Source organism: Amphimedon queenslandica, unplaced genomic scaffold (assembly GCF_000090795.2).
Source record: "Amphimedon queenslandica unplaced genomic scaffold, v1.1 AMPQUscaffold_13178, whole genome shotgun sequence".
In the NCBI taxonomy this organism is placed as follows: domain Eukaryota; kingdom Metazoa; phylum Porifera; class Demospongiae; order Haplosclerida; family Niphatidae; genus Amphimedon; species Amphimedon queenslandica.
The window spans coordinates 62,764-89,457 of record NW_003546586.1 but is presented as its reverse complement, the minus strand read 5'-3'; the positions used below and the strand labels follow the sequence as shown (position 1 = coordinate 89,457).

General features: G+C 37.0%; 7 protein-coding genes across 11 annotated transcripts; 2 read left to right on the top strand and 5 right to left on the bottom strand.

Moving 5' to 3' along the window:
- Nucleotides 1–67: 67 nt before the first annotated feature.
- On the bottom strand, nt 68–3,438 carry LOC100633351 (exosome component 10-like). Its single transcript, XM_003388945.2, has 17 exons — nt 3,355–3,438; nt 3,167–3,303; nt 2,982–3,120; nt 2,814–2,912; nt 2,618–2,768; nt 2,468–2,546; nt 2,344–2,419; nt 2,189–2,299; nt 1,992–2,135; nt 1,759–1,949; nt 1,476–1,716; nt 981–1,208; nt 773–934; nt 635–715; nt 537–586; nt 293–489; nt 68–241 (listed from the first exon to the last, which is right to left on the bottom strand). Exons 1-17 carry the CDS (start codon nt 3,379–3,381, stop codon nt 135–137), a joined length of 2,220 nt encoding a protein of 739 aa, XP_003388993.2. The 5' UTR covers nt 3,382–3,438; the 3' UTR covers nt 68–134.
- A 3-nt stretch (nt 3,439–3,441) lies between these two features.
- LOC100633222 (A disintegrin and metalloproteinase with thrombospondin motifs 6-like) lies at nt 3,442–8,627 on the top strand. 2 transcript variants are annotated; one of them, XM_011407733.2, is made up of 21 exons: nt 3,442–3,567; nt 3,613–3,729; nt 3,777–3,896; nt 4,411–4,878; nt 4,935–5,125; nt 5,178–5,313; nt 5,363–5,499; nt 5,545–5,634; nt 5,817–5,967; nt 6,024–6,129; nt 6,178–6,318; nt 6,399–6,546; nt 6,608–6,861; nt 6,915–7,078; nt 7,145–7,302; nt 7,397–7,520; nt 7,627–7,707; nt 7,754–7,899; nt 7,949–8,185; nt 8,231–8,366; nt 8,426–8,627. In XM_011407733.2, exons 4-21 carry the CDS (start codon nt 4,785–4,787, stop codon nt 8,521–8,523), a joined length of 2,592 nt encoding a protein of 863 aa, XP_011406035.2. In that variant the 5' UTR covers nt 3,442–3,567; nt 3,613–3,729; nt 3,777–3,896; nt 4,411–4,784; the 3' UTR covers nt 8,524–8,627. The 2 variants fall into 2 exon arrangements, with proteins under 2 accessions (XP_011406035.2, XP_019856075.1); XM_020000516.1 differs by having other exon boundaries at nt 5,360–5,499.
- Nucleotides 8,563–12,723, bottom strand: LOC100633096 (protein wntless-like). Its single transcript, XM_020000517.1, has 12 exons — nt 12,583–12,723; nt 12,062–12,343; nt 11,891–12,015; nt 11,007–11,153; nt 10,732–10,853; nt 10,638–10,678; nt 10,458–10,588; nt 10,274–10,359; nt 10,162–10,225; nt 9,971–10,093; nt 9,784–9,922; nt 8,563–8,767 (listed from the first exon to the last, which is right to left on the bottom strand). The coding sequence occupies exons 1-12, from the start codon at nt 12,653–12,655 to the stop codon at nt 8,655–8,657; spliced, it is 1,446 nt and encodes a 481-aa protein (XP_019856076.1). The 5' UTR covers nt 12,656–12,723; the 3' UTR covers nt 8,563–8,654.
- Nucleotides 12,724–12,787: 64 nt separating this feature from the next.
- Nucleotides 12,788–18,239, bottom strand: LOC100632969 (WD repeat-containing protein 36-like). The gene is made up of 20 exons (XM_020000532.1): nt 18,085–18,239; nt 18,015–18,042; nt 17,742–17,957; nt 17,558–17,690; nt 17,325–17,512; nt 17,097–17,269; nt 16,837–16,957; nt 16,721–16,786; nt 16,597–16,674; nt 16,406–16,533; nt 16,239–16,359; nt 16,114–16,190; nt 15,984–16,066; nt 15,787–15,895; nt 15,538–15,725; nt 13,673–13,919; nt 13,493–13,621; nt 13,355–13,436; nt 13,085–13,305; nt 12,788–13,034 (listed from the first exon to the last, which is right to left on the bottom strand). Exons 1-20 carry the CDS (start codon nt 18,223–18,225, stop codon nt 12,885–12,887), a joined length of 2,679 nt encoding a protein of 892 aa, XP_019856091.1. The 5' UTR covers nt 18,226–18,239; the 3' UTR covers nt 12,788–12,884.
- Nucleotides 18,240–18,377: 138 nt separating this feature from the next.
- On the top strand, nt 18,378–20,333 carry LOC100632842 (uncharacterized). The gene is made up of 2 exons (XM_003388941.2): nt 18,378–18,513; nt 18,569–20,333. The coding sequence occupies exons 1-2, from the start codon at nt 18,479–18,481 to the stop codon at nt 20,205–20,207; spliced, it is 1,674 nt and encodes a 557-aa protein (XP_003388989.1). The 5' UTR covers nt 18,378–18,478; the 3' UTR covers nt 20,208–20,333.
- LOC100632715 (DNA repair and recombination protein RAD54-like) lies at nt 20,241–24,773 on the bottom strand. Of its 4 annotated transcripts, XM_020000527.1 has the most exons (23): nt 24,715–24,745; nt 24,582–24,665; nt 24,471–24,530; nt 24,354–24,417; nt 24,180–24,309; nt 24,111–24,130; nt 24,011–24,060; nt 23,842–23,967; nt 23,766–23,781; nt 23,558–23,610; nt 23,409–23,502; nt 23,243–23,364; nt 23,034–23,184; nt 22,793–22,980; nt 22,595–22,742; nt 21,739–21,819; nt 21,638–21,696; nt 21,526–21,590; nt 21,401–21,479; nt 21,201–21,356; nt 21,132–21,155; nt 20,866–21,029; nt 20,241–20,567 (listed from the first exon to the last, which is right to left on the bottom strand). In XM_020000527.1, the coding sequence occupies exons 1-23, from the start codon at nt 24,715–24,717 to the stop codon at nt 20,363–20,365; spliced, it is 2,142 nt and encodes a 713-aa protein (XP_019856086.1). In that variant the 5' UTR covers nt 24,718–24,745; the 3' UTR covers nt 20,241–20,362. The 4 variants fall into 4 exon arrangements, with proteins under 4 accessions (XP_019856086.1, XP_019856087.1, XP_019856085.1 ...); XM_020000528.1 differs by having other exon boundaries at nt 21,638–21,819; nt 24,582–24,660; nt 24,734–24,773; XM_020000526.1 differs by having other exon boundaries at nt 21,638–21,819.
- Nucleotides 24,760–26,537, bottom strand: LOC105311875 (GPI-anchored wall transfer protein 1-like). The gene is made up of 5 exons (XM_020000529.1): nt 26,331–26,537; nt 25,724–26,282; nt 25,382–25,644; nt 25,186–25,339; nt 24,760–25,143 (listed from the first exon to the last, which is right to left on the bottom strand). The coding sequence occupies exons 1-5, from the start codon at nt 26,495–26,497 to the stop codon at nt 24,811–24,813; spliced, it is 1,476 nt and encodes a 491-aa protein (XP_019856088.1). The 5' UTR covers nt 26,498–26,537; the 3' UTR covers nt 24,760–24,810.
- Between the last annotated feature and the right edge of the window lie 157 nt (nt 26,538–26,694).

Below are 26,694 nucleotides of genomic sequence, written 5' to 3'. Positions count from 1 at the left end.
AGAGAGGGAAGGCGGAGGCCCAGATAGGAGTGGAGCTGTATGAAGCACTAGTGAAAGCACTTGAATCATAGTGACAGGACTACAGTAGTCATTAATAGCAGTTATTAATAGTTATTAATAGAGGTTATTAATAGTTATTTATTTTTGGTCTTAAAGGTTCCTGATTTCTGTGAGTAGGTTCTTTTGTTCACTTTTGATCGGATCAGTTTGGGTTTCTTGATTTCAGGACCTTCACAAGGTTCTATCATAACAGTAATCAAATAAAAATCAATTAATGAATAACACCAATTACCAGGAGTGGGTAGGACTGATGAGAATGTTGTAGAATGATAGTCAAAACCTTTAAAATCAGAGTCCTGGAGTATGTCATCGGACATCTTGGGTTTCTTAAACCTGACCCCACCCGTCCCTTCATCAGGGGATTGATCAATAGTGGGAGGAGACTGGTAACGAGTTACTCTTGTGGGTGTGGCCTCACTCCTCCTACTCCTAATAATTATAATAATAAAATTTATTATTAATTTATTTAAATTTACTTAAACACAACGGGACTGATGACAGCTGCTTCAGTTGACGGAGGGAGGAACTGGTTATTAATGTATGGAGACTATCAGCTGGTGACTCATGGACTAACTTGTGAGAGTGTGTCTTTATAATCCTCCCTCATTTTTAAATGACTCTTACTTACCACATCAGGATAACCTCTTCTTGACACCTGATAATAATAATAACAATGACGATGATGATAAATACATTATACTAACTGACTGACTGTTAAATTAAGAGTAGGAGCTGGTTTTACATTTACTGTTTGACCTCTTCTCATCGAAATATCATCATCATCATCATCATCTTGCTCCTGTTTTTCAGATACACTTGTTTCCATAGCAACCTCGTCAGTAATGGTAGCCCCATCAGTCTCCATTAGCTGATCCTGTAATGAAGTATCTCTTCAACTCAACCGGTTAAACCTGTCTGACCTGTTTAGCAATGTTCCTGGCAGTTGTAATAATGTCATGTACTTCTTGAAGTTGCTGTCTTATTAAAGTTGGGACAGGATTACAGCAGGCCAGTATACCACCTGGTTCTTTGGGCAGTATCTCACACAACTGGAACAGCATGTGGTTGGGTAGTACATATCCAGGGCTCTCATCCTCCCTCCTGGCAACATTGAACCGCCACTGGTACAAACACTTCAATGCATACAACTATTGATAATAGTAGTCAATTGTTAGTCAACTGTTTGATTGGAATCAGCTCAAACTTTCTACACAACATAAGAACATGTACATGTATGAGGAAATGTAATAAAAATTTTGAATTTTCTACTTTTCATTTTCAGCCAAATTTGACTTGTTCTGACTATGAGCAATAACAGTACAGGGACTTTGGCCCAATTTTATTATTATTATTATTATTATTATTATTATTATTATTATTATTATTATTATTATTATTATTATTATTATTATTACTTGTTTGTGTGATAGATTCCTTTTATTAAACTTCTTGCAGAGCTTCAGGTAAGACTCATCATTAATGGCTGGTTTCTTATACACCTTTAGGCTGATCTCTTTACTGTTCTTCAGCACAGCATTAATTAAATTAGACTGACTGTTGCTCCTCCTAATCAACTCATTCCTCAGTCTATCGTACACGTACAGTAAATAGTGAGTGTCTTCTCTTGCATATTTTATCATGTCCTCAGGTAGTGGCCTATTCAAACAGTATAAGCCACACCTATCAGGCCATACCCACCTTATCCTCCAGTCCGCCAGTTGGTACTGTTTATTGGCAGTGACTCCACAGCAGTAGCTCAGCAAGAAAGCCAATGAATACCGGGGCAGGCCTAGGGTCCGGCAGGCCTGTCCTGTATCAAATAAGTTGACAATGTAAACTCCGAAGTCTCTCTGCAACCATGGGATATCCCAATCTGCCCCGTGCATCACCTAAAGTGAGTGCAGTCAGTGTTAATTAGTGGGTGTGGTTACTTTTATTATGTTAGGATTGGTGAATACTTCATTGAGTAAGTGGAGGTGAGGTCTTAGTGACAGTGTGTCAATGATGTAGTCGGTGGTTCTGGTTGATACTTGCATTAGGCAGACGAACCCCTGGAATGACCTGTAGGAGTGGGCCTAGGGACCAGTGGGGGAGGAGGAGTTAAAAATACATTTCACTAATTAATTACCTCAAGATCAATAGCAATTTCAGTGACACCTTTTAACTCGTTAATGAACGATAATAATTGACCTTCATCGTTCACAAATATTAACGGAGTGTCTTCCAATGATTTATACACCTAATAATATTAATAACTATTGATAACTATTAATATCCCGTTACCTGAGGCTCTTTAATTTGTGTTTGAGATTCCAACACTTCAAAATTATTAATCTCATATTCATAAGGATGAGTCAGCCTGATACAATAATATTAACAATGCAATTATTAATTAATTAATTGATACCTTTCGGGTAACTCCGCCCACTTCCTAGCATTTTCAATTAATGCATTGAGAGTACAAGGAACCTTCAATTGACTGTATACTATTAATTAATTAATTAATTATTTATTTATTTATTAATTCCAATTCATTTATTAAATTTATTGTTGTTACCAGTAGGGAGTGGTTTCATTGCATTTGGTTTTTCCCTCAGTTTTGGTACGAAAGGTCCCTCGCTATTATCAATCATATCCTTAAACTGACTCTGTGGGCGTGGTACATTACTCCGCCACATCTTCACAACTTTACCCTCACCCTCCCCCTCCTAGTGACGGGAAACCACACCCTCAACCACACCTAACAGCGTTACCTTTTTATTCCAGGTTGCTACGGTTACTTCAGTTTCTGTGGCTTCGGGAGCTAACGGTTCATCTTTATCATTAGAAGTAGCTTTATCAAGAAAACCACTCTACAGTATTATAATAATTAATAATAATAATAATAATAATAATAATAATAAATCATTAGTAATACTTACAATTCTCTCTATTAGCAGGTCGTTCCCTTCAATTAGGTTTTCAAATTGTTCTTCAATTGATTCTAAACTCGTCTTGTTATTTCGATCAAATTCCATCCACGAGACAGGGACCTCTTCATACTTCAATATCCGTCCAATCCTAATTAATGTAATATTACTATTATTATTATTATCATTTTACTGACAGCTTGTTGATTCTTCCACCCACATGATTACAGAAGGTTCTAAATCCAACATAATTATAATAATACTCATAGTCCTCTCCTTCAGGAGGGAGCCCTCCGCTCCTCCTAATGGTCTCCATAGACCCAGCTAATAACTCCTAGTGGACAGGGTCTGTTGGTAACACTATCATTATATTGAATTCATTCACTTGAGAGAATGTCTCCAGATCCTCCATTTTACCAGCCCACGTGAGAGCACACTTTAGGTGTTGTTTATAGTAGGCGTGGTTTGAGGCGTGGCTTGTATGATGTTTATTGTTTAAAGATGGCGTCAGATCCAGAGCTAGTTGAAAGTCATATTCCCTCTGGTGAAAATTGTTTAGACAAGTCTGTAAACCTCGGAACTAAGGGACTGATGTGGGGTGAGTCCTTGTAAGTCCTGATATTAGTCATTATACCGTGCCCAGGAGCATTTTATGGAGCTGTAGAGGCCTGTGTCTCAGTGGAGTCAAGGCTCATAACTAAAAGTGGCCCTTTACTAATGTACACACTGAGGACCATTAGATCAAGAGGACTCATAGGAGGTGAGAGGGTTATTAGTGGGTGTGGTTACCTTATTAATAAATGCTAGGGAGTGTGTTGTTCACGTATGCTGGAGTCTGTTGTCTGTCCTCCAGACTAAGAACCAAAGATGACTACTTCAATGCATTTGTAGGAGGAGCTATGGCTGCCTCCATAGTTGGAATATACGGTAATTGTTATTGTTTCCTAGTGGGTGTGGTTAGTGGGTGTGGTTGTTAGTGGGTGTAGCTGTTATTTAGTGAAAGATACAAAGTGCTAGTCTAAACAATCATTAATTAAATGTTCATACTCAATCGTTATTTATTATTAGACTTGCAATATTTACTGTAAATACAAAACATCATTAATTAATTTATTAAGTAACAGCAGTTACTGACAGCTGCTCCTCATGACCAAAAGATGAAGTGTTGTTCTCAGTCTCAGCCAGTCACTGGCCTGAGACTAGCCTTTGATTATCTAATGTACATTCCATTGACATCTGTCCCCATCCATCAGTTCCTGTTTGTGTTGTTGCCAGTCACATACACACACACACGCTCTCCTTCCTAATATAGTCACACACTATTATACTATACAACTGTTTGTTAGTCCATGGGGGAGCCGTCACTCTGGCAACATTATTTGTACTCTTTATTATTTTAAGTATGTTTGGTTCAAATATTTGTCATTTTTCTCTTCTACAGCTAGATCAATTCCTCTAACTCTTGGCCTTTCATTCGCAAGTGGCGTTACCATGGCAATCATTAAGTATCGCCATGGTACCTACCTTCCCCCTATCCCGTTACGAGGGGCCACTATAAGACAGCAGGAGAGGGCGTGGCCGACTAACGAGTCAAGATAAGGACATTATACTCTATAACTGACATAGTTTAGTAGATTATGTTGTAATAATAATTTAATAATATTGCTCCGTTAGTCACAAAGTATAGTTCAAACCACATCCATCCACACACACACACACTGTTGGGTGGGAGTAGAGAAGCCTTTAATGTGCTTATAATTTATAAAAGGAAGAGGCAAACAGAAGATCAGTCAGTCATAATATTCTATTTACCTTATGGAGTCTCTCATCATACTCTCCTTCCTTCTCTCTTTAGCACTACTGGTCCATTCTGCTCCTGCCCCTAGACCAGCTGGTGACTCTCTCACTGGTGAGTAGCTGACAGTCTCTCAATGAACATTGTCCTCACTCTCTTTCCTCCATTAGTCTTTCCTCATGTCATCAGCTCTTCTCCCAGTAACAAGTTGATATCACTCAACCACACTTCACTCATTATTAATATCACTATTAACAACTTCCATCACTCACTTACCACTGACTGTTCTTTCTACAGTGGATCAGTTCTTAATCATGATAATGGTTGGACAACCCTCTCTATCTGCAAGAACAATGAACTGGTAAATTAGTACCCAAGAATGCAGGGCAATAATCGCCTCTTTTTCCCTATAGTCTGGCATTATAAAGTTAGAAGAAGGTATGTTCACACTCCAGCCAATGGATGGAGATACTAATGCTCATGCACTTGATAAGATGTCAAATGATTTACCACATGATCACTGCAGCAGTCCAGCACCTACTGATCAAGGTATGGTCTTATTTTAAGTATCTATTATTGTATACACATGTTGCAGTAGTGTCTGGTGAAAGATTGAAAAGACATCAGAGTAAAGTATTAGAAAAGACCATTGAGCTAGCACTAGTAATTGACAGGTCATTGTACAGTATTCATCAAGAAAACCTAACAGACTATATACTCCACATCATGAATACAGTGAGTCAATTAGTCCATCAATTATCAGCTGTCATTATTGTATAGGTAACACATCTATATAAGGATCCAAGCATTGGCAGTGCTAGTATTGTTAATATTGCATTAGTCAAACTGATTGTATGGAATGATACTACAGTATGTTGTATTACACACATCATGCAGTGACAGTATTCATGTGTGCGTGTGTGTGTGTGTGTGTGTGTGTGTGTGTGTGTGTGTGTGTGTGTGTGGCTTTACATTACTTAAGAGTGTAAGGTGTATATTAATATTGACATTTTAAACAGTATCATCAGTCGTATCAATCATCCCACCTTTAGACTGATACCATTACGTCAAATGCTAATCCTATTGCTACCAAAGACCAGTTCTGTCAATGGCAGTCCAAAGAAAGAACAGGCTCACATCATGACATTGCAGTGTTACTGACCGGAGGCTCAATCTGTGAAACAACCTCATGCAACATACTAGGTAAACATAAACTAATCATAATATTAACAGTTGCTCTATATGTTGATTGTTGATAGGTATTGCCAATTATAGAAGTGCTTGTAATCATGATACCAGCTGTGCTGTAGTGAGGGACACTGGACTATCAACAGCATTCACACTAGCTCATGAACTAGGGCACAAGTACATAACATTTGCTATTGACCAATAATTAATTATTTCATTATTTAGCCTGGGTATGTATCATGATGGAGATGCTATGTCCAACTGTGAAACTAATGACAAGTTTATAATGAGCTCTAGTTTCAAGGCTAGTACTAATCCTCACATTTGGTCTAAATGCAGTGAACTGCAGTTGTATGACTTCTTAAGGTATAAATCATTATGACTCATCACCACTCATCCGTCTGTCTGTCTGTCTGTCTGTCTGTCTGTCTGTCTGTCTTCAATAGTTCATCTGAAAGCAGTTGCCTTGACAATGATCCTGATGCCACAGTAGCCCCTCCCCCATCAGCAGCTCCTCTGATTGGTCAGTTTTATTCGTTAAACGAACAATGCAAACTATTGTATGGAGCCAACTCAACAACCTGCCATAAAACAGTAATAACAATAATGATAATAATGATAATAATGATAATGATTATTAATGATAATACTATAGGATTGTTCAGTCCTGTGGTGCAGTACTGATGGAGTATCTTGCGATCAAACTCAGCACTCTCCTCCTGCCGGGGGTAGTCCCTGTCTATTCACTAATACCACTCAAGGGGTCTGTTACCATGGTAACTGTAGATTACAGGGCGAGGTTAGTACCCCTATTGATGGAGGGTGGAGCCAATGGAGCAACTGGGGGACCTGCTCCAGCACCTGTGGAGATGGGATACAATCAAGAACAAGATACTGCAATAAACCACTGTAAAGAACACACTAATAATGATAATAATGATAATAATAATGGTGTTTATTAGGCCACAGTATGGTGGTAAACGTTGTGTTGGTGAGAGATTGGAATATAAACTGTGTAGGAATGAGGAGTGCCTCATAGACTATCGTAACTACAGGTGCAGTCAGCTGAAACCAGCTGATGGGGCGGCTGGGACCAGCCACAAGGAATGGATTGCTGCTGACCCAAGTATGAGTGATATTGTTATTATTATTTTTATCATCATTATTATTTTTATTATTATCTTGGTTTTAGGTTCAGTAGCTAAGTATCTCCTCAATTCTTGCCACCTTTATTGTAAGTACAAAGACGACCAGTCCTGGTACCTCATGGAAAAGAATATTCCTGAGGGAACATCCTGTATTGCACAATCACTAGCAGCTGGAGTGTGCATTCAAAGAAAATGTATACAAGTATGTTGTTAATTTATCGTTATTATTATTATTATTATTATTATTATTATTATTATTATTATTATTATTATTATTATTATTATTATTATCATAGATTGGTTGTGATGGTAAGCTAGGTAGTGATTATTACACTGATCGGTGTGGAGTAACATGCGGAGACAACAGCACCTGTAACTACATTACAATGAAATACACTCCCACACCTGGGCTCACTAACAGTAAGTGATTATCACCTACCTCGCCCTCTCTCCCCCTCTTTCCGCCCTCCCTCCCCCCTCTCCCCCCCTCTCCTACACTATTTGATACTGTTTTATCTCTTCAAAGGATATCATGATGTTCTAACATTACCAGCTGGAGCCAGTAATATTGAAATAGATACGGACAAGCAGTCCTATAACGTGATAGGTGAGCACTGGTTATTGGATTATCATGATAATGATATCCTTTGCAGCTGCTTATACTACAAAATTTGAATTAAACGGACCCGATACAAGATCATATCAATATGGAGTGGCATACATAGCAGGAACATACTGGATGTACTCTCACTATTACCTTCACACCAATGGACCCATCAACCAGACACTCACTATAAAGGTATGATACCATTATCGTCCTAATCATTAATGTGTCATACCATTAACAGCTGTTTGCTGCAGACACTAGTCTACTAACAGTTCAGTATACTCTACCAAACTACTGGAGGACTGGACCATGGTCGTCCTGTAGCCCAGTCTGTGGTAATGGGACACGGACTAGGAATGTAACCTGTGGCCATGATGATAGCAATAAATGCAATGTTGATAATAAACCAGTAGCTACACTACCGTGTGACCAGGAGTCATGTGACTCGTATCATTGGAGAGCTGGAGACTGGACACAGGTAAGTATTGCAATATTAATATTTAATTTAATTTTATTTAATTAGTGTAGTGCCACCTGTGGGGGCGGTACACAGACTAGGAATGTGCAGTGTCAGCACATTAATGGATCAAACCGTACGAGTGAATATTGTACTGGGAAAGACAAACCAGTTGATATAAGGATGTGCTCAACACAAAATTGTAAGCATCGATCTTCATTTACTGATACATTATTCATTAATAATTATTATAATCCACAGGTTGTCAGAATCACTTCTCTTCAGCTGTATGTGAAGCTATACTGGAGTATGGACTGTGTAGCAATTATAAGGATCAGTGCTGCAGCACTTGCAAATAAAAAACTATTATAATTATTGATATTTTATTACTATTGTTATTTAAGGTATATTGATTTTTAATTTTCATTATCAAAAATAAGTCATCAAGCTACAATTATCAAAAGTGTTAATGTAACAAGAGATTGTTTCACTATTCATCACTGGCTGACAATATCTTGTATCCAGTGACAGTAGATGATGAGAGAAAGGTTACAATGAATATGTAACAATTCCACAGACCGTAATTACCAACAGTAATAGCACCTGGTCATATGAAAATGGATTACATTAACAACATGTATAGAATATACTGGTACTAGGAGCAAGAGTAGATGATAGATATACTAGGAGTAATGTACTATACTATAGTACAGGAACTTTGGTCAAATTTCACCAAAATTGAAAAGGAAGAAATTTCTCAATTTTATTACATTTCTTGATACATATATATGTACTTAAGTTGCATAGAAAGTTTGAGCTAATTCCAACCAATTTTCAATTTTTTATGAATTTTTAAAGTTGCTCAAAATCACAAAAAAGTCCCTGTTATAGTACAGGGATTTTTTAAAAATTTCACAAAAAGTGACAAGTAGTAAATTCCTCAATTTTATTACATTTTCTGATGCATATATATGTACTTAAGTTGCATAGAAAGTTTGAGCTAATTCCAACCAATTTTCAATTTTTTATGAATTTTTAAAGTTGCTCAAAATCACAAAAAAGTCCCTGTTATAGTACAGGGATTTTTTAAAAATTTCACAAAAAGTGACAAGTAGTAAATTTCTCAATTTTATTACATTTCTTGATACATATATATGTACTTAAGTTGCATAGAAAGTTTGAGCTAATTCCAACCAATTTTCAATTTTTTATGAATTTTTAAAGTTGCTCAAAATCACAAAAAAGTCCCTGTTATAGTACAGGGATTTTTTAAAAATTTCACAAAAAGTGACAAGTAGTAAATTCCTCAATTTTATTACATTTTCTGATGCATATACATGTACTTATGCTGTGTAGAGAGATTGAGCTGATTCCGATCAATTTTGAATTTTCTATGATTTTTTAAAGTTACTCCAAAATCGGACAAAAGTCCCTGTACTATAGTACAGGGATTTTTGTCAAATTTTACCAAAATTGAAGGGGAAGAAATTTCTCAATTTTATTACATTTCTTGATACATATATATGTATTTAAGTTGCATAAAAAGTTTGAGCTGATTCCAATCAAATTTGGATTTTTTATGATTTCTTAAAGTTGCTGTACTATAGCACATGTCTCACCATATAAGGAAAGATCAGTGTTTCCATGGAAACCATGAAGGAGGAACACTTCAACTGGCAGTATATATCCACAGAGACCAGCAACAGCAGTGAATATTGTAATTAACAAATGCTCATTTAGACCCTGCAGCAGTTTACCCTGTACAGGAACAATGAAGCAGGTGAAATGTACACTATAATGCGTTACCTTGTTTGAATTGGCCACTCCTTCCAATTTATTATGAATCTTTCTTCTAATTTTAACAAAATTAATAACCAGCGAAATAATATACAAAATACAAGATATACTGGCCACACCTACAGATACATACTAGTTATAAATAGTTATTAAGGATCATAATCACCATCATTATTATTATTATTATTATTATCGGATACAATGAGGCCACGCCCATAACTGCTACCCCACAGACTGTAAAAAGGAAGGAACACTTGAATGCCCCTACAATACATAAACATATGTTACCATAGCAACATCAAGTAGACCCACCTCTCACAGAGTTCATAGACTAAGAGACCAAGAGCAGTCAAGGAAGCAAAGACTAGGGAATGTATTACCGACTGAATACCACTCTCCTATTAATAATAATAATAATAATAATAATAATAATAATAATAATAATAATAATAATGATGATGATGATAATAATAATAACCATTGCTGTGTTGGTTACCTGTACATCATGGTTGTTGATAACTAGTGTCCAGAATATCATAATGACTAGAGTCAGTAGTCCTTGTCTTAGATCATTCAGTAAAGTGATCCATGGAACATCAATCAACAATGAGAACCACTCAACTGGCACTGAGTGTGATCATAATAACTGTATCATTATTAATTAATAATAACTCACTATTAAAAAACAACAGACTGACATTAAGGACCAGCAGGGACCTAAGGAACATTAAGATACGGTAAACATGTACATGTGTATCCACTACACTGACTTGTGGTAGAGGGAGAGTTTCCTTTTATTGTAAGAATAGGCAAATGAGAGGAAGGAAAGAGAAAAGAACACTGTCTTTAAAATAAACCAGACATAAGTGAACTGAGGATTCTGATGAATCTCCTAAAAGAGAGAGAGAGAGAAAGAGAGGGAGGGAGAGAGAAGGGTAATATTTAATATTTACACAAACACAGTAATTAGTTCTAATTAAATAAGAACACTTGGTTAACAATAAATGATGTAATATTGTCACTAGTCAATTAAGGATAGTCTCACCATTAATGACATCTCCTTAATGACCGAATTATCAGTTGGATAGTCACTAACAATAGGTAACCATAGAAACCGCATATTAATGATGTAGTGTTTATGGTAGACACTCCAGAGCTCAAAAAGTGGAAAATGATCGCAAATCAACACACCCTGGGGATAATAATAATAATAATAATAAATAATAATATATAATAATAATAATAATAATAATAATAATAATAATAATAATAATAATGATGATGATGATGATAATAATAATAATAATATTATAATAATAATAATAATAATAATAATAATAATATTAATAATAATAATAATAATGATGATGATGATGATGATAATATTAACACACTACCAGTACATGTTACATAGTCTTATGTACATGTAGGGGTAAAGGGACATCAGGATTCAGGACACAGGTCAAAGAATTACATTTTTAGTCTCTTAAAATTAATAAATCAAATGAAGTTACATGTACACTTAGTGTGTGTGTGTGTGTGTGTGTGTGTGTGTGCATTCAAGTGGTTCAGTTGGTGACAGATGCTGCCAGTACATTATATAATGACAGCTGGTCCCTCATCTTCTCATGGGAACACACCAGGAGGAAAGAATAATTACAACATGAACTATAGGATACTAAGAGAGAGAGAGAGGGAGAGGAGCAGCTGGTAAAGGGCCAGCTAATATACCAATAGGAAGAAAAGTATCCAGTTACATTAGGATAAATATAGTGTGGCTAATAGGTGTGATGGCAGCTGGTGGACACTCCCTAATGAACATAAACCATAATGACCACACTACACATACCAGTCCTAATGCAGTCAGGGACACTGCAGCAGATAATTAGCTCAAGACGTGTGACATGATTAAATAACACAATAACATACCCAATCATTGGGGACACACTCCAGTATCCTACTGCTGTTACCGGAACTGAGCAACTGCCAATCGGATTCACTGTCGTCACGGTAACCAATAGCAACCTCATACACAATAAGGCTGGGACCTGCCTCTGTAATTAAGTGGGTGTGGTTTAGTATAGAGTGGACGTGGCTTACCTTTCATCTTTTTGATGTAATCTGGTTTGAGTACAACGTTGAGATCAGCTAGTAGATACTGATACCAACGGGACATGATCCTGTGGGTTCTCTTAACAGGCACCGTCAGGTAGTAGAGGTGCCTCCCTCTGTCACTGGGGACAGTGTCCCTGTAGTTCTCCGACAGGAGCTGGCCGCCATTAGCCTCACAGCTATCAGTGCTAATGAAGGGATACCCCAGTGACCCGAGGGCTATGTCACAGTCTTTTAAACCAAACTCCTCACTGACAGTAATAGAGGGACCTGTAGTGATATTAATTAATAAAATAAATAATAAATAAATAATAAAGCAGTTATGATGTCTTCTCATTAGATTGTGACTACATTTTGTGGTATAAAACCTTTCCTATGACACCAACGGTAAGTAATTAATAATTGAAATATTTCCCAAATAATAAATTAAAGAACAGGAAGTGGATCCATTATACAATGATCACTTAGTAAACAGAATTCATACAAACTGATACACAAGAGGACCTCACCAATAGCTCCCAGTGTATACAGCCCAACAGTCACTGCTGATAGTATCAGTATTATAACAATAACACGACACATTATCCTCCACCACTCTAGAGATATCACCTTTCCTTATCAACACACTTCCAGGGCTGCTGTCATCAACTGTCACTAGTGGGAGGAGCTTACGCAAACATGTGACAGCACGTGGTTACTTTTTGATTGTGTTGGTTTGTCTTAATGTGGCTCTACTAATAGAGCCCAGGGCTCAGTTCTCAGTTATAATTAAATAGGATATTACAAAGATGAATGATTATAATCTAAGTAGTTAGACAGTAGCTGATTTACAATAACTCAGTAAAGTGTGACAATAATTCATTTTATTAGAAAGAAGCTTCCATCCTTTCTCCTGTCTCTCAGTTAGACCATACAGCAATGGAAGGACAGAATCAATCTTTATTAGTGCAGCTGTGTGATACTAATAATTAAAATAAATAAACAAAATGATTATTATCAATAGTGTCGTACCTTTAAAAGGAGGCAGAGGTAAGACTGGAGTAATTCATAATGATCATTACCCAGTAATCCTTCACTAATGAACTGGAGTACTGATTCAAACAATACCACATTATCATGACTAGGGGTAGCCCCTCCCCCACTGGCATTACCCACACTAGAGGCTAACAGCTGGAACTCAGCATCCACTGATGAAGGACTCATTGATAGCAAGACATGAAGGACCTCGCTAACTATTAATGATTATCAATAGTTAATTAATAATTATTAATAATAACTTACAGTCTCTTGTGTTTGAGTGATAGTCAATTAATAATTTCTGAAACGAACTTTTATTGAATCTACTCAACGGGACAAGAGAATCCTAAATGAATAAATTAATGAATAAATAAATGAATAAATAAATGAATAATGTGCTACCTTGTTTTCATCTATTGTTGGTATGGGTTCTGGTGCAGGTATGAATTTCATCTCCAGACCCGGTAGTGTTGGTAAAAAGAAGGGGGCCGGGTTGAGAGGCTGCACAGGGTCCTTTGGTTTATTCCGCTCCTAAAACCAACAAACGACAAATGCTGAGAATAAATGTACTGAACTCTCTACCTTAATGGTGTCCATATACTGGAGACAGTGCCACTGGGACTTTGGTAAATGAGACAATTTGATTAATGAACTATCATGAACAACATCTCCCTCATTAATATTCATTGCTTCCTCATTAATATTCATTGAATCTGATACAGTCTGTACAGGATCAGTCCCAGTTGATGGTAGGTCCGTTATTAATTGATTATTACTAATAATATTCACTGGAGACAATGATACACTAGAATATAATGTAACATTCGACCTAATGAAGAGACAGAGAGAGAACTGAAATAGACTATGCCTTTTCAGAATAATGGCATTTTCTTAAAATGGCTATAACTTGAAAAACTGAAGTCGGAATCAGCTCAAACTTTCTACACAGCATAAGGACATCAATATGTATCAGAAAATGTAATAAAAATTGGGAGTGATTTTTTGGCCATTTTTTGGAAAAAACCATGGACTATAGCCTTGGGTATTTTTCAGATTTTTGGCGTTTTCTTAAAATGGCTGTAACTTGAAAAATTGAAGTCGGAATCAACTCAAACTTTCTACACAGCATAAGGACATCAATATGTATCAGAAAATGTAATAAAAATTGGGGGTGATTTTTTAGCCATTTTTTGGAAAAAACCATGGACTATAGCCTTGGGTATTTTTCAGAATTTTGAAGTTTTCTTAAAATGGCTGTAACTCAAAAAATTGAAGTCTGAATCAGCTCAAACTTTCTACATAGCATAAGGACATCAATATGTATCAGAAAATGTAATAAAAATTGGGAGTGATTTTTTGGCCATTTTTTGGAAAAAAACCATAGACTATAGCCTTGGGTATTTTTCAGAATTTTGACGTTTTCTTAAAATGGCTGTAACTAAAAAAATTGAAGTCGGAATCAGCTCAAACTTTCTACACTGCATAAGGACATCAATATGTATCAGAAAATGTAATAAAAATTGGGAGTGATTTTTTGGCCATTTTTTGGACTATAGCCTTGGGTATTTTTTAGAATTTTGGCGTTTCCTTAAAATGGCTGTAACTCAAAAAATTGAAGTCGGAATCAGCTCAAACTTTCTACACAGCATAAGGACATCAATATGTATCAGAAAATGTAATAAAAATTGGGAGTGATTTTTTTGGCCATTTTTTGGAAAAAAAACCATAGACTATAGCCTTGGGTATTTTTCAGAATTTTGACGTTTTCTTAAAATGGCTGTAACTCAAAAAATTGAAGTCAGAATCAGCTCAAACTTTCTACACAGCATAAGGACATCAATATGTATCAGAAAATGTAATAAAAATTGGGAGTGATTTTTTGGCCATTTTTTGGAAAAAAACCATGGACTATAGCCTTGGGTATTTTTTAGAATTTTGGCGTTTCCTTAAAATGGCTGTAACTCAAAAAATTGAAGTCGGAATCAGCTCAAACTTTCTACACAGCATAAGGACATCAATATGTATCAGAAAATGTAATAAAAATTGGGAGTGATTTTTTTGGCCATTTTTTGGAAAAAAAACCATAGACTATAGCCTTGGGTATTTTTCAGAATTTTGACGTTTTCTTAAAATGGCTGTAACTCAAAAAATTGAAGTCAGAATCAGCTCAAACTTTCTACACAGCATAAGGACATCAATATGTATCAGAAAATGTAATAAAAATTGGGAGTGATTTTTTGGCCATTTTTTGGAAAAAAACCATGGACTATAGCCTTGGGTATTTTTCAGAATTTTGGCGTTTTCTTAAAATGGCTGTAACTTAGGAGTGAAGCAGTGAGAGGGTGGGAAGGAAAGATGCAGGAAAGAGGAAGGAAATCCAAACAGTATTATCATGATGAGTGTCCCTCCACTATTAGGTATTACTAGAAACCATAAGGTGTACATACCAGAGGTATATTCCTAACTCATCAACATGAGTGGTAGCTATGAAGTGTCCCAGTGAGGACATTGATAAACTAAGAGGAGGAGTAGCAGTATAGAACAAGTCAATGATGAGTCCAGCTGGAATATCCCACGTTGATATGGAGCAATCCATTGACGACACGACCAACCATCTTGAATTAGGAGATATGAGCTAGAAAAATAAAATATAAATATCATTATTATCATCATCGTCAATGATTCATTATCATTACAAGATCAGTGATTCTTCCTGAGGGTCCGTCAAAGGCTCTGGCCACACCTCCTGTCTCAGCATCAATAACTACCAACTGGAAATTATCACAAGCCACACCCACCAAACCACTAAATAATAACAACAATAATAATAATAATAATAATAATAATAATAATAATAATAATAATAATAATAATTGACATTAATAATCAGTACCTTTCTTTATGACAGAACATTCTAGTTACTGGAGATGATAATTCAATAAAATGTAACAACCGTTTATTATAATAAGACCACACCTACCAATAAAATATTAATTAATTAATCAATCAATGAATACAATTACTTTCACTGTCCTATCAGCTCCTCCAGTAATGATGTAGTTTAAATAAGTTGATATACTCCTAACAGGACCTTTATGAGCTACATAATATACTAACAATACACTGAGATATACTGAAGTATACTGACCTGGTTTCTTGTTGATTGTGAATTGGCCTCTCTCCAGTCCGGACTGAATGTTGAACATGAAGACACGCCCACCAGCCGTACCAATGAACATGTAATGACCACACCCACTGATGCAACAACTCTATAAACAATATTAATAAACCACACCCACAATAAACCACACCCACCACTGGTTTATCGCTCAGAGTGATTGAATGCTTTCCAAGACAATAGTTGGTAATGTTCCAGGTGTTAAAAGTGGGCGTGTCCTTGTGTACGCTAACTAAGCTATCCCATTGATGAGCTCTGTGAGCCTCTACATAATCAGAATAACACGAGAGCCACCAATGAATGAGGTGGGGTGGGGTGGGTGCCTTACCAAAAGCAAAGTCAGTGATAAGTGGTAATCTGTTGTCTCTGGAATGTAAAGATTGTTTCTTTTTTTTAATAATCGTACCTAATTATAATCATTAATTGATTAATTAATTAATTAATTAATTAACCTTGTGATAATTCTCTGCTGATAATTTGTCTGCGTAGTCCAATGACCCGGAGACTATTATCAGTTCCTGTTAATAAAGGACACTGCAGGCTCCACCCATTGACCGAACCCACTCACCAGCACTAATGATAGCATGAGGATTGCTAGGATGGAATCTAATTAGCGTGGGCGTGTCACTGTGACCACACCTCTCCTTCAATAAACGAGCACTCCCATCTGACTGGTCAAATATCCAAATCTATAAAAACATGTACATGTATAAAAATTATTATAAAAAAATTACATTTTCTGATACATAATACTTATGTTGTGAAGAAAGTTTTGACATTAATCATGATTATTATTATTATTATTATTATTATTATTATTATTATTACTTTTATTGCATTATCGGCTCCGTTGGTGGCCATTATTGGTTCATTGTTGAAGAAGGTAGCAGCTGCCAGTGACTGATGGGCCCCATACAAGACACTGGCCAGTCTCTTCTCATTGAGGTCCCAGACAGCAATATTACCAGCAGCACTAATGGACACCATCATATCAACACCATCTATAGTATGTAATAAGAGTATAAATAGAGGAGCAGCTGCTGGTAGTAACAGTACCAGTTCTGAAGGAGAGTCCTGTGACAGGACCCCAGTCTTGTTTGAACCTCATGATGGTCTGGTCCGTACGGACATTATGTAACAATACTCCTCCATTAGCTAACCCAACCCCAACCACATCTAGTGCCGTCGACTGCTCCAGACACAATAGGGGAGAGCCCCACCCATTGAAAGTATGGACCAACCGACTATAAATAAATAAATTAATTAATGACTATGAATAAATAATTAACCTGGTTCTTATATTCCAGAGTTGCATTGTCCCTTGATTACTTCCAATTAATAATTTATTAATGTAAGTCAAAGGATGGACAAGACTAGTTACTAAGAAACTGTCTTTACTAAACTGCAACTCAACAACAACAACTAAATAAATAAATAAATAAATAAACAACTAAATAAACAAATGATACTCACCTTCCTTGTTGATGTCCCACACTTTCAATGTGTTATCAACATCAATGGATATTAACTGATCCTTCCCCAGTGATAACAATTTTTTGATAACGGATTCATTCTTCATAGCTCCAATCTCTTCTCCGCCTTCCAATATCTTAATAGTGTCACCAACAGCAGCTACCGTCTGGCGGCCATTTTGAATCAAACACTGTATTTCGTCTTGCTGCAAACGACCTAACAATAATAATAATAATAATAATTATTATTATTATTATTATTATACAAACTTACTTATCATCACCAAATGAAGCTTGTTACACTAGAAGTCAATAAATAAATAAATAAATAATGTTGTTTTTACTTCGTAAACATGAAAGCTCCTACCCACTGCTGTTGCCAGTAGTGACTGTCTACCAGCAGAGAAGAGAGAGTGAGGGACTCCATTACTACATACTCCTACTGCTCTGAATGGCTGATACAATCTGCTACAAGAAGTAGACATGTTTTACCACGTGGGGGGTTAAAATTAGCAAAGGAGCCCCTCCCTTTAGCCGTATTTGAGTGGGTGTTGAAACTTGTACTGAGCATGCGCGGTAAGGGATATTTTCAGTAATATTCCGTATACTTGCTCATTAAATATTCATTATTATTGGTTTCTTGATTATCAAATCTCTACTCTAATCTTGTTTCTCTTTTTACAACAAGAACAAGCTCTACTCCTGCAGACTACAAGAGGCCAAGGAAAGACTGACGGTATGTCTACAGTGAAGCAATGGCTACAGAGATCAAAGTGAGCCACAGACCCAAAGGGAGAGCAAGTATTAATGACCTCTCTCCTTTCATAGGAGCACAGCTCCGCCTCAAGTTCCCTCTCAACCTCCTCAGTTGTTCATTCCAGTGATAAGAGACTGTGATGGTACTATTCCACCACTACACCTTGTTCCTTGGAGGGAGACGGTCCTTGCAGCTTACACTGGGCCTAATGCTGGCCTTACTAGCCTTGATATGAACCAAGAAGGTTCACCATCTTGCTCACTTCCTTTAGCTGGTGCCACCGACTGGAACAAACCTTCAGAAAGAGCTTATGGTATATCACTGTCATTGTATGAAGAAGAGATTATTGAACAAAGCCCTGCATTGGCTAAGAAGGAAGCACCCAGTCTTGCTGCTAAAGAGAAGGACCCTCCTACTTTACAAGAGGAAATAAAAGAGAGGGCAGTGGTCGTTACTGCACAAGAGAGAGAAAGAGAGCATCCTCCTTCTTTGAAAGATGATAATGAATCTCATCATGATGGTGGTGACATTGACCCGTTCCCTGCTCCTCCTCCACTGAGCAGGAACAAGTCAACCATTAATAAACCTTCCCTCTCAGTTCCAGCTCCTTCCCTCCCTCCCTCCTCCTCTCCTCGAGTGAAAAGAGTTGCTGGTGAACCTGTTGCTGATGTGTTTGCTGTTCTTGCTAGAGAGAACAATACAATAATGGCCATAGCTGATGGGGTCAACTGGGGAAAGAAACCCCGACTAGCAGCAAGGTGTGCTGTTCAAACAGCCATAGCATATATATCGGATAATATCAATAAGATTAATGCCACACCTCACTCTCGCACACTGACCACCCTCCTACTAGAGGCAATGGAGAATGCTCATCAGTGTATACTGGAACACAGTGGGACATTAACGACACTAAGTATTGGCATCGTCTGTCAATTGAAACCAAATAAGAAAACATTATTAACAACCTCAACCCCGAACTCTTCTTCAACTCTCTCTCGCTCCTCCTCTAACTGGGGCCTATTCATTGCTAGTGTTGGTGATAGTCCTATCTTTGTCTATTCTCCTACTAACAAATCAATCACTGAAGCTACTGTTGCCTGTCATCCTAAGGACGGGATAAGGACAGCTGCTTTCTCTGGGGGAGCACTGGGTCCTGCCATTGGGACACAGGCAGATATGGAGAACCTCTCCCTCAACTATCTACCCGTGGCTGAAGGTGACATTGTGTTCATGACGACTGATGGTATTTCTGATAACTTTTATCCTCAAGTCATTAGACCAGGTGAGTACAGAGACGCCAAGAAAGGTCCTACAACTGACGTTGAAAGTAGTACTGGGTTCCTCATGGTATCACCGTCAACTTCTCTTCCCTCCTCCACTGGCCTTCCTTCTTCTAAAGTCTCTACACCGTCCTCACGTCTTGAAATGAGGTGCTGTGAGAATATTCCGGAACTAGCTGATCACCTCAGGCGACACGAGTCTATTCTCAACGGACATATTTCAGCTCAAACTGTAGCAGCTTCTCTTGTTAATTTTGCTGTAGAGATCACTGACGAAAAGAGACGATTCTTCACTGAATGCAAGGAGAAAGGAGTCATGGTGAAGTCAAAGTCCAGGGAGGACCCAGAGTTTGATAAACTAGTGAAAAGATTACCAGGGAAGCTGGACCATGCTACAGTAGTGGCTTGTACTGTAGGCAAACACAAATAGCAATAATATGACATATATATATATATATATATATACTGGCATATTAAAGCATCTTTTAATGGACAATAACTACTCAATTTATGTTCATATATATATTATATTAAATGTTTTATCACTTATTTTGATGTTAATAAAAATAAATAAATTATGATGATTTAAACTGTCGATCGCTGAGCTTCGTGAGATCTTTGATGAAACACAAAACTGATGAGACTTGGATCCCAAGCAGTTTTGAGTATTGAATCAGGGAGGATCTTCTTATCAGTGGAGTGGTTCCAATGAGAGAGGTCGCTGGAGCAATCACTGCCAGTTGGAGGCTCCTTAATCTGTTTGTTAAATAAACATCTTTTACAATTTAACCTAAAAACACGTAAATAAATAAAGAGAATAATAATAACTAATCCCAAATGCTGCAGCTTAAAGTAGCTGAGAGAATATTCCAGACATTGTTTATTCATGAGGTGCTATACTGTATTTGGTTTATCACAACCATACATCACATAGTGCTGATTCCATAATTGTATCTCACAGTTATTCTATCAGAAGTGATTTAACACATGCTCACATACCCATGCAACGACCTTATAAGGAATGTCATACGCCCACTCATTTAACAACTGTATGTCACACGACCTTATAAGGAACACCACCCACTCACTTGTCATGAGTGTCAGAGGGCGTGTCCTTGTTCAGTTTGAATAATTGTTTTAAGTCATCCAGTGAGAAGTGTCTCTCGGTGTCCTCCTCCTTATCCACCACACAGCTGCTCAAAGCCTTCTTGTGAGCCTGTCGCTGGAATATCTTCTCTTCTATACTGCCAGTCTTTGACATACAGTAATAGTTAATGATAATAATAATTATTATTATTACTATTAGTAATACTTTGTTAAATGATAACTAATGATAATGATGATCATTACTTACCGATAATAGTCTGTATATAAAAACCTAATATAATCAAATATTAAAGGATCAGTAGTTTATGTTCTTAACTTGTTTCTTCTGCCCATCTCTCCACACTCTAGCCATGGCCTGATCATCATTGGCTGGGTTCCAGTCAGGATCAAACATTATGAGTCGATTGGCTCCGATGAGGTTGAGACCACACCCACCAGCCTTACTGCTCAACATGAATATATAATCAGAACTCTGAAGTAATTAATTAATTAATTATTAAAGTAGGTGTGGTTTACCATAGGATCGTTAAATTTATCAACTATTTTTGATCTTTTTTTGATTGACATTGACCCATCCAGTCTAACAAACTGGTACCTATTAATAATAAGTATCACCATGGTAACATAATGACCACACCCACTTCCGTAATCTACACAGGTCTTCAAACAAATCTAAAGTTTGAGTATAATTCGACACAAGAACAATCTAACAATAATAATAATTAATAAAATAAATAATGAAATAATAGTTACCTTATCGTTAGTGGTTGCCTTGGTAACAGCCAATAAATAATCCAATACAAGCATTTTACCTGAAGGAGAATTAATAACTATTAATAACTGACCACACCCACCTGAGTGTTCCGGCTGAATGCTCTTACTACTGGAATAATGAACAGGTTCATCAAACTCACCAATATTAATTAATGAGGGATCTAATATCAAAAGATTATTAATAGTTATCATACTATCCATTGCAAGTGTCTTCAGTTTCATAGGTAATTTAGAAAAAACCATGGGCTATAGCCTTGGGTATTTTTCAGATTTTTGGTGTTTTCTTAAAAATGGCTGTAACTCGAAAAATTGAAGTCGGAATTGGCTCAAACTTTCTACACAGCATAAGGACATCAATATTTATCAAAAAATGTAATATAAATTTGGAGTGATTTTTAGCCATTTTTTGGAAAAAACCATGGGCTATAGCCTTGGGTATTTTTTAGATTTTTGGTGTTTTCTTAAAATGGCCATAACTCAAAAAATTGAAATCAGAATCAGCTCAGACTTTCTACACTGCATAAGGACATCAATATGTATTAGAAAATATAATAAAAATTTGGGGTGATTTCGGAGCCATTTTTTGGGAAAAACCATGGGCTATAATAGCCTTGGGTATTTTTCAGAATTTTTACATTTTCTTAAAATGGCCGTAACTCAAAAAATTGAAGTCGGAATCAGCTCAGACTTTCTACACTGCATAAGGACATCAATATGTATCAGAAAATATAATAAAAATTGGGGGAGATTTTGGAGCCATTTTTTGGGGAAAAACCATGGGCTATAGCCTTGGGTATTTTTCAGAATTTTTACATTTTCTTAAAATGGCCGTAACTCAAAAAATTGAAGTCGGAATCAGCTCAAACATTTTACACAGCATAAGGAAGTCAATATGTATCAGAAAATGTACTAGTTATTAATAGTTATTATACTAACGGTTGCATAGTTTCTTCAAAGCTGTCACAGCTGCAAGTGATGAACTTTGTTTCTTATTCTTTTCCTCCAATATCAGTTTGGTACTGGAACTCTCCAGTAACTTATCATACAAGAGACACTGAACTGACGTTAACTGACAACAGATTATCTACAAACCACACCCACTAATGACCACACCTACCAGCCACACCCACTAACCAGTTCATATTTAACAGGAAGATAGTGAGTGAGTATTGATGCCGTCCTCCTAATGATACATTTATTAACAATCGATGATAACTCCTGGAGCCTCTCTTGACCCAACTGAACTGCTTTATCAGTAGCTGATGCATCCCGCCCACGCAATATCGGCCCCTCAAAATGACGTCTAAACTCACTAGTGGTGCCTTATATGGAAGAGCCATGAACTGGTAGGGACTAGTGGGTAGCTATATCTTACCCAGTATTCCTGTATTCACAAAATGTAATAAACTGAAATACTCCAGGAGGTCATTCTGTATTGGAGTCCCTGACAGGAGGACCCGACATTGTGTCTTTAACTGTGTCAGTGCTGTATAGGTCTGGTTCTCACAGTTCTTCAACCGATGACCCTTTAATGATCACACTATTACCATCAGTTCCTTCTCTTCCAGTAGCTATAGTACATACCTCATCACAGATTATTAGTCCAGTGCTCCCACTGTGAAGTACAGGAGCATGTAGTCTGAAGGTCTCATAACTTATAATCAGGACTGGACTCACTACTCTCCCATGTTGAGTGATGTACTGACCTAGTGATGATCATTAATAACTATTAATAACTAGCCACACCTACCCAACTTCCTGTCAATCTCTTCCTTGGTCCCTGAGTCAATGGTAATCACTGAGAGTCGACCGCTTAACCATTTACCAATCTCATTGTACCAGTTCTAATGGTCACATGAACATCACATGATACTCACATGATAGTACCTCTACCTTTACCTTTACTAAACTGGAAGGTGTCACTATGATTGCCTTGTCTATGGTAGGGGTCCCTGGGGGAGGGTGGAGGAGTTCATGGTAAGGCTGGTAGTAATGGAGGAGGATTGGGTCATTGTGACTCAAAATGGGTCAGTTTTATTTTATCAAAATTTGCTAAAACTTCTCCCTCCATCAGTACCAGTTGTACAGTATAAGTACACTCACTCACCTTTAGGGCTCTGTTTCTATTAATAGAACAATAATAATCATAATAATGATGATGATGTAATATCGGACCCACCCACCAGTAGTGTCCACATTAAAGTTATACACTGGAGGGTTTTACCAAGGCCCATCTCGTCAGCCATTATGCACCCGTGGTTACCATGGATACGCTGACCTGTTACGCAATCCCACATAAACTTGACACCCTGCAATGAATATTAATTTTTGGGTGTGGTCAAGTTAATTAACTTCTCTCTGATGCGGCCTCAAGACTTTAGATAATACTGGATCCACAACAACTGGAATCAATAATTGCAATAAATATTAATAATGATTAATCATTACTTACCGTGAACATCAACTTCAGAACTAATTAAATATTAATAAATACATGTTACATGTCCGTTACCATGGTTACCTGACAGTCTTCAGTTGCTCCTGTGCCGATACCTCCCGTGGGCTATAGAGTACCAAAGCATTCTCTTCAAACGGGTCATGTAGGGCTGTCTTTAGACCACACCTCCTCATGCCCAGCCCTCTCCTGGCACCTGTCAATAAGCAGGTAACGTTACATGTACATGTAGCCCCTTACCTCCAGTGTAGTTAGGGATGGGAACTTTGAATGGTTGGGACAATATTTGTAATATTCGCTCATTCTATGTAAACCACACCCACTAATGATAATAACCACACCCCCTCTCTCACTCACGTGATTGGTTGTGGATTCACTGATGACTTGTAAAGGCTGTCTGGAGGAACACGGCCTTTTCTATAACATAATTAATAATATACACAATATATTGAATGATACTGGACCAACTGATAGACTGCTGCTGCTGGCATTGTATCCATTTTCCTCATTCTCTAATCTTCTTTTAACTTGACTGGGGGCACAGGATCTACGCTATTTAGAGAAATATTAATGAAAATAAACAAAACTCATTCAAATCCACCATTTTGCCTCCAATTTACCGCGTTCCGTATTCTTGACTAGTATACTTAAAACACGTGAGCTCACATGACAACTTGAACAAAAAACTAATGACAAGTTACATTAATTTTAAAGAGAGTTTCTTCATTACAATAACTATCAGTGATATTAACATTATATGCAATGAAATCAACAGAAAGGAGACCAACCAGCCAGTGTCCATTGTATTGATGGAAACATTAACTAATCCAGTGGATATGTTAGCTATAATGAAGAAGAGGAACTGATTGTAATCAATGGAGGAGATTAAACAATAGTGGGTAGTAGGAGAGGAATAGATGAAGTCATAAAGAGGTGATACTGAATGAACTGGAAGAGTAATACTCATAATATAGAATACTAGCAAGTCAATGAGGTAAGCCATAAACAGGTAATTGGCACCAATTGATATCTGAAAAATAAATAAATAATTATGATGATAATAATAACTCACTATCCAGAGTATGAAGGTAATATTAGCCATCCTCCTTGAGACAGGCTCTATCCAGCCAGTGGAAGCAACAGTACTTAAAATACTGAGCACTGATGCTATTAATAGTAACAGCCCTATGATGTAATAATCTGATGACTTCTCTCTTCGTCTGTTACTAAAAATGTACATAAATTAATGGAAAATAAATGTTTCTTACTTTTCATCCATAAATATTAATCTTCCTAGTTCCATACCAGCATAATAGATAGACAAGTAGCCAGCACAGGAGAACAATCCTTCTCTGTTGGCAGCAATGATACTCTTACGAGAATAAGTGCCACCTGGTCCATAAAGAATGTAATCTCTTACTCCACAACTCAGCAGGAACTGATACACAACACCTATCAACAATGAAGTGATTCCATATTTATACTTGGAAGGAATGCATTGGACTAATGGTTGCAGTGCTGCAGAAAATATCTAAAAATAGTAACATACAGCAATGAACTAATACTGAATTTATAAATAGTAACAATAACTATAAAGGTCGATCCCTCACTTTGACAGCTGCTATAGTAAAGAAGAAGTTCCAGTGTACTCCATATTCAGAGACGTGCTGCTGGTAGTCGGTAGACTTCACTGATAATAGCCTCAGGAGCCCGAGGAGGATGAAGACCCAAACACGAGAACTGACAATGTAATGAGACAGGGACTTCAGGTATCGGCCAATAGAGACATCATCAAGGTGTGTTTCCTTGACTACCATCCCATGGTTGATGATAAACATACCCACACCTATGTCCATTAGACCAGTTCCATAAGACTCTGCCTTAGCCAGTCGTCTTGGGAATACGTGAAAGTCAACAGCCAGTATACATATTGATGTGTATATATTGACCCAGGTCCTCAGTACAGTGAGGAAAGGCGGCCTCTTGGGGAATGGCAGTGATTTTAATAAAGAATGAACCTTTTCAATGCTACCAGCTTTAGGTATCAGTGGTATTATTATTACTAATACTAATATTGGTATCAGTAATGTAATGAAGTATTCTGACAGTATTGTGAATGAGAGTAGACCAGGCAGCATTACAGTAAGGAACTCATAAAAGAAAGCAAAACTAAATAAAAGAAATAATAATAATAAGTATTATTGGGCGGTCATTTACATGATGTTTTCTTGATGATATATTCTCAATCTTTTGTAATACAACAGTAGGCAGTGTCTAATAGCCACTCCCAGTCCACCGGCTATCAGTATCAGGTATAACTCGCTTAGACTCGTCCCAGAGAGGCCACTCACAAAAGCTTCTTTCTCCTTCCTCAAATCCGCCATGATTGACTGGTTATTAGTGGGAGGAGCATAATAATTAAGCTTGTGGTAGGCGGGGCTTAAATTATTTGTTTCCGTATATTATTAGTAAAATTGAAATTGATACAATTTTATACATGAAGGAATGATAAAATCAGTTTTCCGTATATTTCTGGCTAAAAATATACGGAAAATTAAAAACGAGCGATTTTTTATTCCTT

Coding starts and splice junctions, on each gene's coding strand:
- LOC100633351 (XM_003388945.2), bottom strand. CDS start 3,381: ATGGAGGATCTGGAGACATTCTCTCAA. Junction 3,304..3,354: donor ATCTGGAGACATTCTCTCAA/GTGAATGAATTC, acceptor CCTGTCCACTAG/GAGTTATTAGCTGGGTCTAT. Junction 242..292: donor ATCAGTCCTACCCACTCCTG/GTAATTGGTGTT, acceptor CTGTTATGATAG/AACCTTGTGAAGGTCCTGAA.
- LOC100633222 (XM_020000516.1), top strand. CDS start 4,785: ATGGAGTCTCTCATCATACTCTCCTTCCTTCTCTCTTTAGCACTACTG. Junction 5,314..5,359: donor TCCAGCACCTACTGATCAAG/GTATGGTCTTAT, acceptor CACATGTTGCAG/TAGTGTCTGGTGAAAGATTG. Junction 6,130..6,177: donor GCTCATGAACTAGGGCACAA/GTACATAACATT, acceptor TTCATTATTTAG/CCTGGGTATGTATCATGATG.
- LOC100633096 (XM_020000517.1), bottom strand. CDS start 12,655: ATGTGTCGTGTTATTGTTATAATACTGATACTATCAGCAGTGACTGTT. Junction 12,016..12,061: donor TTACATCAAAAAGATGAAAG/GTAAGCCACGTC, acceptor ACTTAATTACAG/AGGCAGGTCCCAGCCTTATT. Junction 8,768..9,783: donor CACTGATCTTTCCTTATATG/GTGAGACATGTG, acceptor TCATATGACCAG/GTGCTATTACTGTTGGTAAT.
- LOC100632969 (XM_020000532.1), bottom strand. CDS start 18,225: ATGTCTACTTCTTGTAGCAGATTGTATCAGCCATTCAGAGCAGTAGGA. Junction 16,360..16,405: donor CTCTGAGCGATAAACCAGTG/GTGGGTGTGGTT, acceptor TATTGTTTATAG/AGTTGTTGCATCAGTGGGTG. Junction 13,035..13,084: donor ACCTCTGCCTCCTTTTAAAG/GTACGACACTAT, acceptor TTTAATTATTAG/TATCACACAGCTGCACTAAT.
- LOC100632842 (XM_003388941.2), top strand. CDS start 18,479: ATGTCTACAGTGAAGCAATGGCTACAGAGATCAAA. Junction 18,514..18,568: donor CAATGGCTACAGAGATCAAA/GTGAGCCACAGA, acceptor CTCCTTTCATAG/GAGCACAGCTCCGCCTCAAG.
- LOC100632715 (XM_020000526.1), bottom strand. Junction 21,591..21,637: donor AGGCAACCACTAACGATAAG/GTAACTATTATT, acceptor TATTATTGTTAG/ATTGTTCTTGTGTCGAATTA. Junction 21,156..21,200: donor GAGATGGGCAGAAGAAACAA/GTTAAGAACATA, acceptor TGATTATATTAG/GTTTTTATATACAGACTATT.
- LOC105311875 (XM_020000529.1), bottom strand. CDS start 26,497: ATGGCGGATTTGAGGAAGGAGAAAGAAGCTTTTGTGAGTGGCCTCTCT. Junction 25,645..25,723: donor TTACTATAGCAGCTGTCAAA/GTGAGGGATCGA, acceptor TACTATTTTTAG/ATATTTTCTGCAGCACTGCA. Junction 25,144..25,185: donor TTACCTTCATACTCTGGATA/GTGAGTTATTAT, acceptor TTTATTTTTCAG/ATATCAATTGGTGCCAATTA.